Source organism: Phymastichus coffea, unplaced genomic scaffold (assembly GCF_024137745.1).
Source record: "Phymastichus coffea isolate CEN01 unplaced genomic scaffold, Cenicafe_Pcof_1.1 PCOF00016, whole genome shotgun sequence".
NCBI lineage: Eukaryota > Metazoa > Arthropoda > Insecta > Hymenoptera > Eulophidae > Phymastichus > Phymastichus coffea.
In genome coordinates, this window is record NW_026706827.1 from 88,963 (window position 1) to 107,065 (window position 18,103).

The following is an 18,103-nucleotide window of genomic DNA, read 5'->3' on the forward strand; positions in this document are numbered from 1 at the left end:
TTTATAAATAATAGTCTGATTTTCATCACCTATTGTAACGATCATTTACGTCGTAATTATTATGTGCACCTTTGATTTCGAAAATATCCAAATTCCAAAGGAGTCACTTTTTTTATTCAACTGATTATTTCAATCTTCAATCATTTACAACGGTCAGCTAGAAAATGATATTTCCTATAATTGGAAACATGAAAACTATTTGGATTTTCAAACAATCTATATATAATTATATACATACTTGATTTGTAGTCCGCGTAACATCTAAATCTTCTTTACGTTTACGGTTGAAAAATCCTATTTCCTTTAAAAATAATGCTGAAAGCAGAATCAAAATTACTCCTAGTAATACTGATACAATAATAATCCATATCGCAACTTGTTCTGGTTTACGATGAATTAAGAGATTTGTAGCTAGTAATTTGTAATCAAATAAATCATTGAACAGTTTTACTGTTAAATTTGAAGTTTGAACAAAACCTTCGGTTACAAAATAAATAACATCTTTGCCTTTATACTCGTTCTCTGTAAAAAAAATAATATAGATAAAATAAATACATAGGTATATAGGCTAGCATAAAAATTATGAAAAATATTACTAGTAGCATTAGGCAGGCGAAAATCTATCGTCACAGTAAGCGTAGCTAGTGACTGATTTTTTAGTAATGGACCTAGTTGGCATTCAAATTTTTGACATTTCGTATGTTGATCTGTGCAATTAATAAAGAATATTTGTTGTTCTGAAGGAGTTGTGAAACTATTATGTTTGTTAATAGTATATTCAAAGTCGTATAATGACGAATTCAATTTTTTATTGAATAATCCGTCGCAGTTATGTTCTTTCCCGTCAACAGATGCTCGTATTTTTTGAATTTTCGTTATCTTTTCTTCATTCCAATAAATGGGCACATTAATAATCACAAGGATTTCTTGCAAGGGAGTAACACCAATTTTCCAAATTTTATAAATTTGATTGAAAGTTACAGTTTTGAAATTGTTATCGGCTATGTCTTGCTCTTCAAATGGATCTAAATCTTCATCCGATCTCCTACGCATACAAAATAATTAATCAAATAAAACAAATATATGTATTTTCGTATGAATCTACCCTTCAATTGTGATATTTGCATCAACGAAATAAGCGATATCCAATGTTGCCAGATTATTAGATGAATTTTTCTCTTCGCTTTGCGTTGTAACTAGTACTTTGATAGAGTTCGATTCATCGTAATAGTTGATAGCTCGCATATCTAATTCCATAATCACAGTATTCTATATATTATTTAATAAATAATTGGAATTATTTTATGTGATAAACAACAACAGGATAAATAATTTTGGATATCGATGCTTACATTAATTCTTAGCGGATTACCAAGACTACAAACAACCTCCAAGGTTTTATTAATTTCCTGTTTCTCATCGCACTCTGGGGGTATTCTGGCCATTGTAATTGGCGATGGAATATAAAGGTGCGCTTGACTTTCGTATGCAGGTTCTGCGGTATTTTCAACAAAAATACTAATGTTATAAGTAGAATTCGATCCAATTATAAAACTGTTGTCACTGTTCGAGGCACTGGAAATTGTAACTTGTAAATCAGAATGACAAACGTCATCCGACCCACAGTCGAGAATATATGCGAGTGTTAGATTGTCTGAGATTTTTGATAATCTTAGATTTATTACGGGGCAATATGAGCAGTTAGGAATTTCGTTTGATATTATATTGCCTATTATTTCAATTGGATCCAATACATTTTGAATGTTTTTCTAGAAATGAAGGAATAGTTAATTATAGAAACAAAAGTCATATTGTTGCATAAGCCATTGAAAAATGAATAAGAAATGTATTGCCTTTAGATTGATTTTGATAGGTGCACACTTTTCCTCTCCTTTTCTCAACGTATTTGAAACTTTATAAATGTTGCCAAATAATCTTCCATCCTGATACACAATAGCACGTTTGTGCACTTCGTCGATAGTCAACGTTTTCGTTACAACTACAATTATAATGAAATTGTAATAATTAGCAAATAGATGTAGCTTCAACGAAGAAGATTAAAAGTGCAACGTCTTACGGAAAGTGGCAGGTGCAAAAGGTCCATCGTAGAATGCGCAAAGATCGAGGATAAAGTAAGTGGAATTCTGCACGAGAGTGAAGTTTTGCCATTTGACCAGACTGAGATGGAGCGTAAGGACAGGCCGGCTGCGAATCAACAACGCGTGCCCAGAGCCATAAGCGCCGAAGGCTACGTCGGGGAAGCGGTTGCCGTCGACGTCTCTTGGCTCGGAAATGGACATGCCGAAGCCCCGCAGATTCATCGGCAAGTCAACAGCGTGGATACGCTGCGAGGGCTGAAGTGACAAGCCTTCGGGCGAGCCATTGAAAATATAAACAGCTCCTTGACCGTCGTCCTCGTAGGGTGCACCCACGGCCACGTCCGCGTAGCCGTCAAAGTCAAGGTCGTTCAGGCAGTTGACCGCTGTGCCGAAACGGCCGCTTTCCTGTGCACCTTCCATTGTCTGCACTTGGAACTCGATCTGCGTGTATGTACGAAAGATCCGTGACTCTTCCAGAGAACTGCTATTCGTAGGTGTACTCGCTCTTACTTGGCCTCTGGTCTTGTAGACGTATACTCGTCCTTCGTCGGATACTCTGGACCACAAAGGAGCGCCGATGATCAAATCGTCTCTGCTGTCGCCGTTGACGTCGCACGACGTCAAACTGGCACCAAAGTACTCCCCGTACTGCTCGCCTTCGAATACATTCCTGAACGTGTTCTCCCTGGTCCATCTCGGTACGCCGTGAATGAGTACTTTGCCCATTCCGTTACGAGGAGCACTCGAGGCATACAGACGCTCGCTCAGTTTGTAGAATCGACCAGAAGTTACGGAATAGCCTGAAAAGCTCTCGTACGTACGCGGTCGGACGGTAAAAGAGGATTCGCAAGCTGACGACTTTCGATTTACCTAGGTAGCTATTGAATTCCAAGTGCGAATCGTCAAGCACGTTCGTAACAATGCCAGCCGAAGGGCTGCGTTGAGCGCGCTCATCCAGGAATACCGTTGTTCCTGTCCACTGATAAAAACCCGGAGCACCGAGAATCAAATTGCCAAAGATACCAGGTGTGATATGCATTGAAAAGCCAACTTGACCCATAGCCTGATGATATACGGCTTTTCTCTCGTGTACGTCACTCGGCAGGACATATGTTTGCTTGCTGACGCCTGACATTGGCATGTGTTTGCGTGTAGCGGCTCGAGAAAAACTTGATACGTCGTTTGCAAGCATAGAATAACACATGCCGTTCGGGTACCAGTTATGGGATTCATCGTTAAACATGTTCGTCCAGCGAGGTGCGCAAACCTGTGAATCACTTGGCGAGTAAGTAATTTACCTGACGCGTAAGCGTCAATTGTATTTAAAATTTTATATTACGTAAAAATTGTGCGAACGATATCACAGTCACTGCAAAACGTTAAAGGGTTAGAAAACTCGAAAAATTAAAAGTGATTAATTACCACAACTTTAGGTTTGGTCGTGTTTTGAACACTGATTGTAGCGCCAAGCCACGCATAGTCCATTGAGTTCCGATTAGCCGTTAGAGTTTGCGGAGTCGGATTGACCGGCCATTCAATGCACGAGCCATTGGAAGCCAGACGACATGAATACACAGCGCCAGGTTCAATGAAACCACCTCTCATTGCTGAGGAATTCGCCCGTGGAGCTCCCACGAGTAATACCGAGTCCGAGCCCGACGAGTAAAGAGCCACCGAAAAACCAAAATAACTTGGACGACCATTTTTGCTAATTTGTGGATCCTCAAATACTTGGATGTTTTGCACATCTAAATTATAACTTTGGACGTCAACCACCAGCAGCGACAAGACATATAATAAAAGTGTCATTTGGTTGGTAATGCAATTTTGATACTGTGCTCAACGATGTATATCCGTTTGATTCGATCCCTATCCTAAAGATATATTATATTCTGTTGATGTTTTGACACTATTTTGCATGACGGAGTTCATTTAAAATGAGTTATAATAAAATTTAATGCGTTATGCAAATCGAATAATCAATGCATTATTTACGTTTCGTTTTGAAAGTGCAATTCTCATACCTCGATATCTTTAGGTCTGTATATTAATTGGAAGCCTTATAATTGTTCACTGTATTTCACTATTTTTCAAATAAGCAAAATATAATACATTTGACAACAATCAAGTAGTAGTATTGAAATAGGTGGATATAAAAAATCGTTAAAAAAAAACAATTTTTGATAAACGTGTTATAAATACACTATATATATCTGACAGACCACAAGTTTTACGTTATCACTTCCGTTTGGCAATATCTTCTACATTCTGAGTAAGCTATGTTGATAAATGTATATATGTAAAAGTCCTACGATTAAGTACATATTGTATATTTGAAAATAAATTTTATAAAGTTTTCAACTGATTTTCCAGTAATTATTTTATTTAGAATGTCTAATTAAAAATGCACTTTAAATAACACCTAAACCTTTTTACTGTTATTCCATAATATTACTAGCTTTGTTAGTCGACATAAATCTTCATATAATAGTGAATCATTTACATAGCATCTGACTAAATAATAGAGACTCTCCGTAAGCAAGTCTTCATCATTATACTTTTGTTATAAAAAAAAATATATTTCCGCGGTTGCAGGAAATGATTGTACAAACTCACACTCATTTTCACGGCTTTTAATTAACTCACGTCTTACAAGAACGTACAGCTAAAATAAATCGGCCGAAAGTGATACATTCAGACTAGCTAATGAGCGTTTACTGATTCGCTCGAGTTGTAGGATGCATCTCTGATGACCTCACTCTTTATACTTTAATGTTTGGATAGATACAGAATTCATTGGCTATGTAGATTTTGTAAGTATTAAAAAAATCTTCCAGAGAAAGTTTCAATTAATTATCGGTAGAGCCAAACATTTTAATTTATATATTATAACTTGGTAAAGTATCACGATATATTGTTCGATAAATATATAAATATTATTTAATACAATATAAAACGTTAACACGTCGGATGCATATTGACAATTTTCATTGAATTAAAAAGTTTTTAAAAGTAATTGTTTTTAATTAAAAACTTTCAATTTGAAAGCATATGCATCTAAAAATTATTTCAAATCTGAATCACTTACAAATAGTAATTTTTTTTTTGTTTCATTACGTGTCGACGTTTCCTTTCTTAGTAACACTTTAATGCGATGTTATAATATTGAATAAATAACTTTTTCAAGTGTAATAATAATGATTGTTACTGAAAAAAGTCGTTTTGAGTCCATACAAATACAGACCTGAAAACCAGTTTCTATTGAAACAATTAGTATTAATAAATATAATCGATCAGCTATCTAGTGTTAGTTTTAGCACTATAATCAGAATAGTATATGAAATAGCAACAATTTTAGTTATTTTTAAAACTGACTATATTTAATAATAAACCATAAGACTTACATAAAAAATGATACAGAAATATTTTGTGTTACCATTGTCTTTTTTAACCTAAATAATAATTATATCTTATGTTAACTAAAATCAACGGTAAAAGGGTAAAAGTGAAGTAAAATTGGGAAAACTCACTCTAAGATGTAGCATCGTTACTTAAAATTAATAACTCATTCATGAATATTTATAATAATTCATTGTATAAAGTAAAGCAAGATTACTGCTTACTTGTACTTTACTTTCACGTAAAACTTATACTAAATTATCAACAGTACACGCACTTTAAGGTCCATGTACATGTGCATTATTCATGTACAAATAGTATTTATATATCTACACTTTTTTATTTTGAAAGTTACTGCTCCTCTTTTTTAGCATGATTCATATTTGAAAATCTCAATTAAATTTTTTATTTCAACAATATAGTCACCAAATTCGAAAAGGAAAAAAAAATGTTAACGCTTATATGACAATTCCGATTGTCCATTTTTTAACGTGAACTTGAAGAAAGATTTATAATTGTAACGTATATTACCAATTTTTTCTTGCATTAAGAGAATATCAGTGAATAATTTTAAATGAATTTATTGAATTAATTTCAAAATGTTTTCTGCTATATCCAATGTTAATCACCATCAATCAAAAAGTCGTTATCATCTTTATCATCCGAATAAGTAGTAATAAGCAATCAAAGTAACTGACTAATATTTTTGACAATTGAATAGAATTTAGTTTTCATTTTCATTCGACAATTGTTAATTGCTCGTGAATTCCTAAATAAATATCGGACAAATAATAAAGAAAAAATCGCCAAGAATACGCGATACTCACAGAAATAATATTCCACGTTATTATATAAAAATATATGTAGCTTGAGGAATCACAGATTCATTATATACACGCACATTCGTTTCGCACTATTCGATTGCTCTGCAAGTTTAATCATCAGATGAATCGCTGCTGCTCGAGGGCGAAGGTAACATCGTTCGTTTCCTATAACCGCGCCTCGCGACGTCCACCTTCTTCTTGAACCACTCGCAATTCTTAGTTGTTCTCTCGCGGTCTGGACTTGCAGTTCGTCCTCTTGAATTGGACTTTTCCGCTGTGGACACATTACTTTTGTCTGCAGACATACCCGAGGCAATACCACTGTCCGAGTTCATAGGGCATCTAGTGTTCTTTGAAGGTGTCACCAATGAATCTTCAGAAGTGCCGTTGTGAATAGACTCTTTGCTAGAGTTGCGATTATTATTGTGATTGCTGCTCTCCTCTGCGTTTACCTTTTGACGTTTACTCTTGACGCGCAGCTCGCGTCGAGAGTGGACCACCATCGACGAAGTCTTTGTTTTGCGGGTGATCTTCCTCTTCTGCACTTCTTTGGAGGAGCTGTCGGAGTCTGTTTTAACGGAACGGCGTTTATTTACGTCGCCATTTATTGTAGTTTTGGTATGCGTATCCTCAGAGCTGTTACTGCTGTTGCTGCTAGAGCGCGAACGTCTTTGTCGCACTTCCACGACTAGAGGTGTTGATGCATAGCGAGAACGACGAGATGATATGACACCAGTACTGGTGCTAGGCTGTGCATCGACTACGTGCTATAATAACAAAAATTATACAGTCAATGATATTAGTTGCAAAATCACGTTTACAGCCTTTCTTTTAAATATAATGTATCCAAACAATTTTAACAAATGTGTCATTAAAACAGAAGCAGCATTACCCTTGTTACTAATGTCAAATGTTCGCAAACACATGATAAATAACAGTTAATTCAATAAAACCTGGCAGTATGCCACTGAACGTACTAAGTTAGAATTGTAAATGTGTATAGGAATGCTATACACTCTCTATATTGTAAACTTTTTAAAAATATTATATAATTATTTTTGATTAATAATGATTTGTTCTAAATCTTACATTTTGTGATGGCTGTTCTTCAGGTTCAGAATCACTGTCATCCTTGGCGTTATTCTGTTTTCTTCTGGCTCTGTTTCTCTTCGACAGACAACTATGTTTCCTTTTGGTTCCCTTAGATCTAAGAGCAGTTTTACTCGACCTGCATCTGCCACTGCGCAACGTGTAATTGTTTTCAGGTTCACTAACCGAACCGGCCTCTGGAGCATTTGAGTTGGTCGCAGCAGAGGTATTTAATGTCGTACAATTATTCTTGGGATGCGTGCCATTTCCAAGAGTCGCGAGACGCACGAGTTTTTCACGGCGATTTGCAATAAGGCGAGTTATACGATTTGGTGATTCAAGTGGACGTTCAGGCACGTTGGTTGTTGTGTGCGAGTTGACAGACCCAAGAAAACAACGCATTATCTGATGATCTGATGCTGTAGAATCTGAAAAAGCAAATGTAGACTTTAGCTTGGACAAATAAAAACTTCTCAAAATTAAAAAAAAACTTTACCATCTGAATCTGACGGTTCTGAGCGGTCGGATGCGTTGTAATTTTCAGGTTCACTTGGACTTTGTGGAGTTGCCACTTCTTCTGAACTCCAATTTTGAATTTCTCTTTGAACTAAAGAATCAAAAAATGCCATCATTCTCTGATCTTCATCAGTAGATTGATGACTATAATCGTGAGTCATAAACTGATTGCTCTGTAAAACTAGACCAATGTATTCATCATGGGTATATACTCGGCGTTGCTTTTCTTCTCTGTCGTCCTCTCGCTAAAAATATTGTATTGATGCGTAAATATTCAAATAATTAAGAAAATATTAAAAAATACTATTGGCTTAAAAATATTTACCTTTAAACCTCCTTGACAGTTTTGACTGATTTGAAAAGGAGACCACAGTTTGATAATTTTTTCTACTCCTGAAGATGCCAGAATACAACTGGCTGAATTGTAACGTACTTGGTTGACGATAGATCTGTGACCACGGAGAACCATATGTGCAGAATCAACCCAATTCACACTTTTGTCAGTAGGTATTTTCCACATATATAGATTAAAGTCATCAGAGCCTATAAAAACAGATTAATAATTTAATTGAAAATTGAATTTATTATTTTATAATATAAGAAATTTCAGATCAATCAATTTCATACCGGATAATATATATTCACTATTGGTTCCAGCAAAACAACATGATTTCATAGTACAACTATTATAGTACCCAGGGTGGTCAAATTGACATAAATGATTTGGCTTATTTACAGTATACAGTACAGGTGGTAATCGTCTACGCAATGCTAATAATGTAGCCCCATCGTCACTGAATTTAACATTCATACAGCTTTGTGCTGGTCCATATTTTATAATAGGTCTGTTTAGGTAACATTAATTTTATAATACACTTTAAATGAACATTTGTAAACAATTTTGTAGAACATATCGTAGAACAGATAGATTCAAAAACTTACTTAAGTGGTTTTCTAACATCCCACATGCTAACTCCTTCTTTTGCATTTGCTGTTGCCAACATTTTTGGGTCAGCAGGATTAAACTGCACTGCATGAAATGGACTCTTATGTTGTGCAATACACAAAAATGATTCTGCAGAACTAGCAGTTCCTCTAATATCATAGATAAGAACACGCCCATCATCACAGGCACTTGAAAAGACATTTTCGTTATGTGGATGAGGCGATAAACCATATACAGGTTTTTCATGTCGAAAAAAATTAAGGACATCAGTACTGTAAAAAATAATAATATAATTTAATATGTCTATAACATCACTTACTTAATATTCTTAACTTTAAGTTCTATCTTATTAATGTCTTGTAAATAATGCAAGAGATATCAATTTATTAATTATTGAACTTATTTAAAACAAAAAATTAATGAATAAATTAATGAATGTGAAATATCATTTATTTAAATAAGCTTTCTTTTTAAATATTCTTCACAAAAAGTCATAAATTATCATTTCAGAAGAAATAAAAACTTTTTACTTACGTTACTAGGTCATGTACAATAACTTGGTCATCATTTCCAGCAGAAAATATTTTAGAATTGCAGCAATTGTAACCCAAACAAAAAATGTTACTCATATGTTGGGCTTTCATAACAACTGGTTTACCATGATTCCGAATAGCTTTTGCTGTTTTCCACAAAAGTACTCTTTTATCATCTCCACCTATTTCCAACATAAGATTATTATTTTAAGAATGGATACAATATTTGAATATCTTATATTGGCATTTTGATATGCTAAAAATGATTATAGACTTAATTTGGATAACTCCTATGTCTATTATATTAATATTAATTAGATAAAAAAATTAAGTGGTTAAGTTCAAATTAATACTTAACTGAAGAGTTTATTTTTCAGTTATGTATATTTTAAAATTAAAAACATGTTGTGTCAAATTGCTTTTATTAAGCTGTCAGATCAAGAAAATTTGTAAAAAAATAGGAATCACAAAACAGATTATTACATAAACTTTCTTTTAAACGTATTTGTACATTTTATGATCATGAAACACGACAAACATGAAAATACATGTAAGCTCTTAAATAACATGACCTAGATGATAAACCTGAATATATTTAAATGTCAATAGAGAATGATATCAGTTCAGTCCCTTTAATTAAAATCAATACTCTGGAAGCTCATGAATTGATTCCTACCCAGCTTTTCTCAAATAATATGATAGATATATTAATAAAAGCAACATTTATCTAATTAAAAGATATATCAAATTATTTGTTATTTTTGCACACAAGAACAAATCAAGTAAGATTAGCCAGTGTCTTATTATATACTATCACTGACAAAACAAGATGGGAGCATGTAGTAATAATATTAATATTCAAGTTAAATACAAGAATGTATAATGCAAAAAATAAATTGTAATGAATGATTATTTTTTTAGTTTTTATTTATTCAATTTTTTTTGAGAATTAATCTGAATAAAAATTATGGCTAAAGGCTTGTACATTAAATAAAAACATTGTCTAACCTGAAACCAGCAGATCACCCTCCTTGGAAAATTCAATAGCATTGATGCATCCATAGTGGGCATACAGGTCCTTTCGGAAGAGGTTCTGAGCATTAAAAAACCTAGCATCAATGAGTTTATGACAATAGTTGACTTTGCTGTCGGTTTGCCTATTAATAATGTAGTTGATTGGATTGCAGGGATTGGTCTGGAGCTTGACACTGGAACTGGCCATCTCGAGCTGCTGGTCATGGTCGTTGTGTTTATTGGTATTCATGTTGAGTTTGCGCTTCTTCCTTCCGCAGCGACGGCAACAGGATCGGCCGCGACCTACTGTCACAAGCGGACTCGTCGTCGTTGTCGTTATCGCCTTCCTCCTGCGACTACTCCTATCTCCCATTTATTGCCAAAAACAGCTCTAACTGTTGTCTCGCCTGGAGAACTGCCACGACTGATAGAGCTGGGATCTGTGTATTTAGTTTGTCGTTCTTTCCAGAAAAACAGCTTTCTCTTCTTCAACCCCCCGTCGCTCTCGAGATCTTTGTGCTAATTGCTGACCCTTGTATTATCTTGCCTTTAGACCCATTTCGCCATCGTTCAAACTCAAACCTGTACTAACCACTCGCTCTCCTCTTTGTCTCTGTCTGCTGTGTATGTGTCTCACTGACTCTTTTTCTCTCTATTACTCTCTCTCTCTCTCTCTCTCTCTCTCTCACTCACTCATTCACTCACTCACTCACTCACTCTCTCTTTTTCTCTCTCCCTCTCTCTCTGTCTAACTTAGTTTCGTATAAAACTGCTTGCTGCTGCTCGTGCTGCTAGGTACTGCGACACTTTTGCTCTCTCTCTTTCTCTCTCCCGTCTTTGTTTATTTTTATGATCCCTTGTCTCCCACCGCGCCCCGCATATTACAAGAAATTTGTGGATTATAAACTCAAGGAATTGGAATGCTGAGCACGGAACTACAATCGCCACTACCGCGCTGCACACTTAAATTCAATTATTTTCTAATCTCACCAATACAAATTGTTACTCCTCTCACTGAAATGTTTCATAAATTTTCCATATTTAGAAAACAAGGAGAAATTTTTTCTCATCACCCGATAGAATTCGTAAACTTTCACACACACCACCGCCGCGAATCCGTTATAGGATAGATATTGAGACAGATATGTTTAGTTTATGCAATTGCCACAGGTCAAACTGCTCGTAACTCGTTTTGAACAATATTTTAAGCGGAGTAGCTTGGTTGTTTGTCAAGGATCGAGCGCTTCTCTTCAATACACTTCCTCCACGTAGGTTGCATACATGCTCGATTATTTTTCACGCTCGGTTGTTTGGGGTAAGCCAGTTGCACGATCAGATTAATGTGACCGATTGTCCCAGTAGAGAGAGAGAGAGAGAGAGAGAGAGAAAGAAGGAGAGAAAGAGAGAAGGAGAGACTCAATGCGATGACGATGTAAGAAACAAATAAAACCGGCTTGCTTGCGCTGTCGATGATGATAAAGTGGGGGAAAAACCTCGTCACCAAACTCTCACAGCAGTTACCTCTTTAAATCGCCTCTTTCGTGTGCGATGTCCCTTTAAACATGTGCGGACGCATATCAACACTACGAGTGGCACATGTGCCGTACGGGGCGACTTCACTGCGTCGACTCCGACTCGCGCTATTTCTATCTAGCGCGTTTAAAAGCATTAACTACAGATAACGCCGCGAGTCCGTTTTTTTTCTGATGTTATAGCTATGACGTGTGCTCTATGTCAATGGCCTATTTGGTTAACCGAATGGTTCACCGAATTTCTATACATATTTTACTTTTCTCATTATAGTTCCTCTCTGGGTATTAATCTTTTTTTAATTTAGACTGGTTTATGACGAATACGACCACCTGCATCTGTTTTCTACCAATTTATTTTAATACAATGTAAAAAGCTGATTTTATAGTAGAACTAATATTTGTAAATATAAATTACTTGTTGAAAAATAAAATAAAATAAGATTGAAAAAAATATTCTTTTCGTCTGACTAATATAACACTTCTACTATGAATCAACTTCGTTTTCAGCTAAGAAAAGATTCTAAAAATAAGAAAAGTAAGGCACGTGTATAGATTTCATAATTTTTAATATTATGATTTTCATTGTCAAACAATTTATTAATCGCCTTTACGTAATTAAAAATCTATCTATGAATGCAAATATTATTTTAAAAACATATTTCGTTACAAATAAGTAAAATAGTGAAATAAATATTCTTCTAAGAAGTCAATAAATATTTTTGTTCACATTTATTTGAACAGCAAATAAATCAGAATTGTAAATAAAGTTAGCTAATTTCTATTTATTATTTCACAATAAAGTCAATTTATTGACTAAAATAATGTTTATTCTCGAGTACAAAATATAAATATCATAATCAAACTTTTTATGTGAACACCACTAAATTTAACTACATATCATATAAATATGAAATACATTGCCTATTCCTAGTTACTAATAATATAATTTAGAGAGTGGTCACTTGTATTGCCTAAAACATTTTGTTCTAGAAATCATTTGAATACATTTTCGAAATAAAGTTCCAGATATTTAAAGTTTTCTGTTTACTAACAATTTATTAAGCAATGAAATCACCGCAGCATTCCAAAAAAGTTCAAAACCAACTTTTGAAAAAATTGAAGCGAAGACAGAATTGTTACAAAAATCGATATCATTACATTCTTATAAGTGGTTCAAGTTATACTAACAAATCGAAGTTAATTTTTATTCAAAATAGGAACGAATTATGGTTGAAAAGAATGCACATTTCATTTTAATTTCACAAAATTCTGTCAAAAGCACTTTAACCCCACTGTCTGAACCAAATCAAATATAGATAAATTTGATATATATATATATATATATATATATATACGCAAAAATATATAATGTACATACATATATACTTAAATACAGTACTGGATACTATATACCTCTTTTGATAATTATTAGAACTGATAAGTTTTCAGCACGACAATAATTAGTAAAAAATTACGTACATTGAGTATTAAAATACATACGCAGATTCTGCATTGCAAAGCCATCAAACTAAATTTCGTTCAATACAAAACCTATTAAATTATAGTCAACTTGATCGTATAAAATTATCATTATACAGTGTCAGTTATTGCATATAGATTTCATAATAATTGCAATACTATAGTATTTTAAGACATGCAACAAGTCATAACAGTTTTAAAATGGCTCTGTTTTGTAATGACAGATAGATTGAAAATGAATAATTGGTACGCCATCCTTATATGAAAAATTCAAGGTTTCCATAGCTTTACTAAACCGTCTTCACTGTAAGAACACAGTAAGTTTTGATGGGGATGATGTGCTAATCCAATAACATCTTTTTCGTGAATCTAAAAATAATACAAATTAGTAAGTTTGTTGGATAAATATAATTAAATATTAAGTTTACATACGTTTAAAGTTCTCTCGAGTTTTCCAGATGTAGTAGAGAAACAATACAGTACAAAATCTTCACCAACACAATAAATATACTCTCCTTTGGGTGAAACAACTGCACAAACAAAGTCACCCCCTTCACGCTTACCGCTTGAAAATGATCTCACTATTTGTCCTTGCATATTCATAATTACAACTGTGTTTGAACGATTACAAACTACAAAATGTTCCGGGTTTTTTGGTAACGAATGTACACTATTTACAGTTAAATCGGCAGCTCCTAATGACTTATAGGTTCCAATACATTCAGTTGTCTTCAAACTCCAAACTTTAACAGTTCCATCTGAAGAGCCACTACCAAAAAATATTTAAAAAAATTAAGTATTGTAGTTTCATATTTAACAATCTAATAAAAAAATACATAATTCTATTAAAAATACCTAATAATATTGTGTGCATCCGAAGAGAATATAACTTCATTAACATATGAAGTATGTCCTCTAAACTCTTTCAATGTTTTGCCTGATTTTAGCCCATGAATCCTGATTGTTGCATCAAATGAGGCTGAAAGAATTTGACTGTTATCTCTACTAAACTGTAAGCATGTAACACCTTTGGTGTGAGCTTTTTCAAATTTTCTTAATGTTTGACCACTCTGAACTTTCCAAATTTTTATTTTGCCATCTTGAGCTCCACCAGCTAACATTTCACTATCTCTACTGAAGGCTAAAGCTAACATTGCTGCTTCCATCATCATAAAATTATCTTGTGCTTGATATTTCAAATCTTTTCTGATTTTACCAGTAGTGAAGTTCCATACTTCTATCATACCATCAACTGATCCCGTAACTAAATACTGGCCATCGGGAGAAAATCGTGCGCACTCAACATGAGATTTTGTACCAAATTTTATTTGTTTAGATAGTTGTGTAGGATACTTTTCATCTTCTTGATCTCTTACTGCAGCTTTACCACGGAATAAATCAATAGTTGTGCCAGGAGGTAAAAGTCCTTGGTGCTGTTGCCATTTCAATGCTTGTCCTAAAAGGGCTAACAATCTACTTGATGGAACAACTGATACTTCTCCTGCTAAAGATGTAGCAATATAAGCTCTTCTTTTTTCTTTAGTACTACCATCTGGATAAGCTTCTCGAGGATCAAAGTATGACCTTGCAAGCAAATTTTCTAAAAGAATGTAAAATAATAGATTAAAATAACTTTATATTGAGATAAAAATAATGAATGACAATTTAAATTGTTAAAAATAAATTCATTTACCTAAATGGATATATCTCTCTGGTTCTTGTTGTTTCATCATTACCATAGGTTCAGTTTGTCTCAGTAAACTTCTAGCTGCTCCAAGTTCTCTCAATTCAATTAACTCCATGACTACCTAAATAACATAAGATCCCATGACAATCTTCCATTACTTTATTTTCACAAATCTCAATAGATTAGATTATAAAAATATTTTCTTTCTTACTTGCTCGTACAGATCAATAAGTTTTTTATCTGGAAGCTTCAAAGACTGTATAGCTTTAAGTACTGTGTCCCAATGACCATTGTTTATATCAGCTACAAAGCCATCTACACTGTCCACTGTATTCAACGAAACACCAGTTTCCTCCTAAAGTAATACTTTTGTTTAGATATTATTTTGAATATCTTGAGTTATATATTTACAACATTACCTGTAAAGTTTGCAATGTTTTTACAAGATTTGATTCTTTTAGGTATTGTTGAATAAGCCGTATAACACTGTGAAAGATATAATTTATTCAGATGTAATTAATAGCTTATCAATCAATAAATAGATTCAAAGATTGTTAAAATAAACAATTGTGTAAACTTACTCGGCTGATTCAATTTCTATAGACATTATTTAAAAGTTTACTCTTTGTGATTATTATAAATAAATAATTAGATGAAATAAAATTCGACTCCTTAAAACAGTTGTTGATTAACATACACAATTTATTTCATTAATTTTTAGGTTATATTGCTTGTATTTGTACCGTTGTACCGGCCGGTCGTCATTCGTCCAATCACGGATTCACGACCAATCAAACCAAATACATAACGGTGTCATTCGATGAAAGCGACTCCGAAAATGTAGTGTTGCCAACAATTTACGTTGCCGGCTCCGCTCTATGCGGCATGCCAATCTCCGAAGAGTGTAAAGTTCAAAATCTAAATTATTTTTGGGGATTGAGCATCAATTGAATCAAATGGATTGTTTTTGGCAAGTTACGAAGGTACAATTTGCCAAAATAAGTCCTTGACCTGATTTTATTTGGTTAATCGTCAAAAGTAATTCGAATTTTGAACTTCGCGGGTTGCGTATTAATATTCGGACAAAGTTAACGTAACTTCCTGACCCCGGGGCTGTCCGCTGTCCCGTCTGAGATTTTATATGCACACGCGCCATCTCTATAACTTCAAACTCAGTGGTAAGTTTCATAATGAGTGCGAGATACGCACCTTAATCTATGAACTTAAAATTATAGAGATGGCGTACTCATACAAAAACTCGATCGGGGACGGCTCTGGGGTTGGAAAGGAAAAGGGTTAAGGGATTCCGCATCCTGTGATGGTTGTGTCTACAATATATCGAACGAGCGAATATACCGATACACATATAGGTAACAGAGTAACAGTATGTCGTTCAAAATATCATTCGTAACGTAAACTTTGTCTGAATATTAATTCGCAGCCCGCGAAGTTCAAAATCGGAATTATTTTTGACGGATAATCGTCAGTGATACAAAATGAGGTAAGGTTAAGGGCTTATTTGGACGAATTGTAACTCCGTAATTTGCCAAAAATAATTCATTTAATGTCATGCAGGCTCAATCCCCGAAAATAATTTGAATTTTGAACTTCTCAGATCGCATAGTTCGGGCTCAGTGTCACATTATCACTGGAAAATTTTTTTTCAGGGTCCCTAAAAATTATCCCCCAAATGACGTCGATTCATGCCGAATTACTAGTTCAATAATTTTCTTTTTAATCAATGTCGTTTGCTCAGTATACATATATATGTGTGAATTTTAATGTATTAGGTCACTATAACTCGGACTGAACCGCAGAAAATAGTGAAAATTTTTTAGGGGTTGGGGACCTTCGAAGAGATTTTTCAATCGAAAACCCAGCCCTGGCGGTAATGCTGGTTCGGGCAGCGTGAATTATTGGCAGCACTACATTTTAGGGATCATTTTTATCGAACGACATACCATTATGTGTGAGGTCGTAGTGGTTTTTGTTAGATATTGTAGACGCAGCCAATCACGACTAATCGTATCTCGAGTCGCACAGAAAATCACGGCGATATTAGTCACCTTAGGGAGTGTCCACATGGGATCTCTCTTCCTTCCTGGCCCGGAGTTATTCCCGTTCGAGATTTTATATGTACACGCCATCTCTATAATCTTCGAGCTCAGTGGTAAGTTTCATAATGAATGCGATATACGTTATTTGGCTATTCGTATTTTAACAGACATATTATTGTCGAGAATTGTTTCGATACATATCGAATGGTCGTTCCCAATTGTCGTGGACAGTGGTAACGTGGAACGAGAGATTGAGAAAAAAGTTGCACGAGAGCGAGCTAGCCGTTCACACTCGTAAGGTAGAAGAACGTGGTTGGTAAGGCAGAAGCGTTTCGACCCGGTGTTACCGGCTGAACTCGTCAGTGAGGCTCGGCGGCCGATAATACCTGCCTCCTCGGAATGGTCCGGCCGCTATGCGGATTGCGGGCTTTATATATTAATTCAAAGAGCGAGTTTTCTGCCGCTTGGAAATGGCCGACACTATCTAGTAAGAATGCAGGTGGACCACGAGATTGCCACATACCCCACATACGCATCTTAATCTATGAACTCGAAATTATAGAGATGGCGTGGACATACAAAAACTCGGACGGCGACGTCCTCGGACTCCTCGGGATCGGGAAGAAAGAAGGATCCCATGTGGACACTCCATTACCTCAGCCAGCAGACTATCAAAATTAAAAAAAATACCAGTCGAATTATCTATAACTGCATCCTTTAAATATGCTAATAACTTAAACAGCATCCTTCTAATTCATAAAAAAAAGAATTAATCAATAATGCTTGTTTTATGGAATCTTTCAACAGCGATATCTCGATAAATAATCAATATTTTTATGCACTATCTAATTTTTCATGCCACCAACCGTAAAAATAGCATAACTTGTACACTGATAATGACAATTCTTTTTTGTCATTTGGCTTCAAG

General features: G+C 34.6%; 3 protein-coding genes and 1 long non-coding RNA gene across 4 annotated transcripts; 1 reads left to right on the forward strand and 3 right to left on the reverse strand.

Annotated features, from left to right (window-relative positions):
* Positions 1 to 20: 20 nt before the first annotated feature.
* On the reverse strand, positions 21 to 3,908 carry LOC131675083 (integrin alpha-4-like). Its single transcript, XM_058953928.1, has 10 exons — positions 3,522 to 3,908; positions 2,970 to 3,366; positions 2,610 to 2,899; positions 2,078 to 2,540; positions 1,854 to 1,999; positions 1,353 to 1,769; positions 1,106 to 1,269; positions 597 to 1,045; positions 239 to 522; positions 21 to 157 (listed from the first exon to the last, which is right to left on the reverse strand). Exons 1-10 carry the CDS (start codon positions 3,906 to 3,908, stop codon positions 137 to 139), a joined length of 3,018 nt encoding a protein of 1,005 aa, XP_058809911.1. The 3' UTR covers positions 21 to 136.
* A 1,426-nt stretch (positions 3,909 to 5,334) lies between these two features.
* Positions 5,335 to 11,888, reverse strand: LOC131675141 (DDB1- and CUL4-associated factor 5). The gene is made up of 8 exons (XM_058954003.1): positions 10,415 to 11,888; positions 9,408 to 9,588; positions 8,870 to 9,145; positions 8,555 to 8,772; positions 8,253 to 8,470; positions 7,908 to 8,172; positions 7,412 to 7,839; positions 5,335 to 7,089 (listed from the first exon to the last, which is right to left on the reverse strand). Exons 1-8 carry the CDS (start codon positions 10,791 to 10,793, stop codon positions 6,433 to 6,435), a joined length of 2,622 nt encoding a protein of 873 aa, XP_058809986.1. The 5' UTR covers positions 10,794 to 11,888; the 3' UTR covers positions 5,335 to 6,432.
* Positions 11,889 to 12,830: 942 nt separating this feature from the next.
* On the reverse strand, positions 12,831 to 15,870 carry LOC131675142 (WD40 repeat-containing protein SMU1). Its single transcript, XM_058954004.1, has 7 exons — positions 15,700 to 15,870; positions 15,538 to 15,604; positions 15,330 to 15,473; positions 15,125 to 15,239; positions 14,287 to 15,031; positions 13,864 to 14,200; positions 12,831 to 13,800 (listed from the first exon to the last, which is right to left on the reverse strand). Exons 1-7 carry the CDS (start codon positions 15,723 to 15,725, stop codon positions 13,702 to 13,704), a joined length of 1,533 nt encoding a protein of 510 aa, XP_058809987.1. The 5' UTR covers positions 15,726 to 15,870; the 3' UTR covers positions 12,831 to 13,701.
* A 1,272-nt stretch (positions 15,871 to 17,142) lies between these two features.
* LOC131675167 (uncharacterized) lies at positions 17,143 to 17,905 on the forward strand. The gene is made up of 3 exons (XR_009303009.1): positions 17,143 to 17,288; positions 17,359 to 17,662; positions 17,738 to 17,905. It is a non-coding gene; the product is annotated as an uncharacterized LOC131675167 (long non-coding RNA).
* Positions 17,906 to 18,103: the final 198 nt, after the last annotated feature.

Coding starts and splice junctions, on each gene's coding strand:
- LOC131675142 (XM_058954004.1), bottom strand. CDS start 15,725: ATGTCTATAGAAATTGAATCAGCCGA. Junction 15,605..15,699: donor ATAGAAATTGAATCAGCCGA/GTAAGTTTACAC, acceptor TATCTTTCACAG/TGTTATACGGCTTATTCAAC. Junction 13,801..13,863: donor AACTCGAGAGAACTTTAAAC/GTATGTAAACTT, acceptor TATTATTTTTAG/ATTCACGAAAAAGATGTTAT.
- LOC131675141 (XM_058954003.1), bottom strand. CDS start 10,793: ATGGGAGATAGGAGTAGTCGCAGGAGGAAGGCGATAACGACAACGACG. Junction 8,471..8,554: donor TAGTGAATATATATTATCCG/GTATGAAATTGA, acceptor CTGTTTTTATAG/GCTCTGATGACTTTAATCTA. Junction 7,840..7,907: donor AGAACCGTCAGATTCAGATG/GTAAAGTTTTTT, acceptor TTGCTTTTTCAG/ATTCTACAGCATCAGATCAT.
- LOC131675083 (XM_058953928.1), bottom strand. CDS start 3,908: ATGACACTTTTATTATATGTCTTGTCGCTGCTGGTGGTTGACGTCCAA. Junction 2,541..2,609: donor TCTACAAGACCAGAGGCCAA/GTAAGAGCGAGT, acceptor ACATACACGCAG/ATCGAGTTCCAAGTGCAGAC. Junction 523..596: donor TCGCCTGCCTAATGCTACTA/GTAATATTTTTC, acceptor TTTTTTTTACAG/AGAACGAGTATAAAGGCAAA.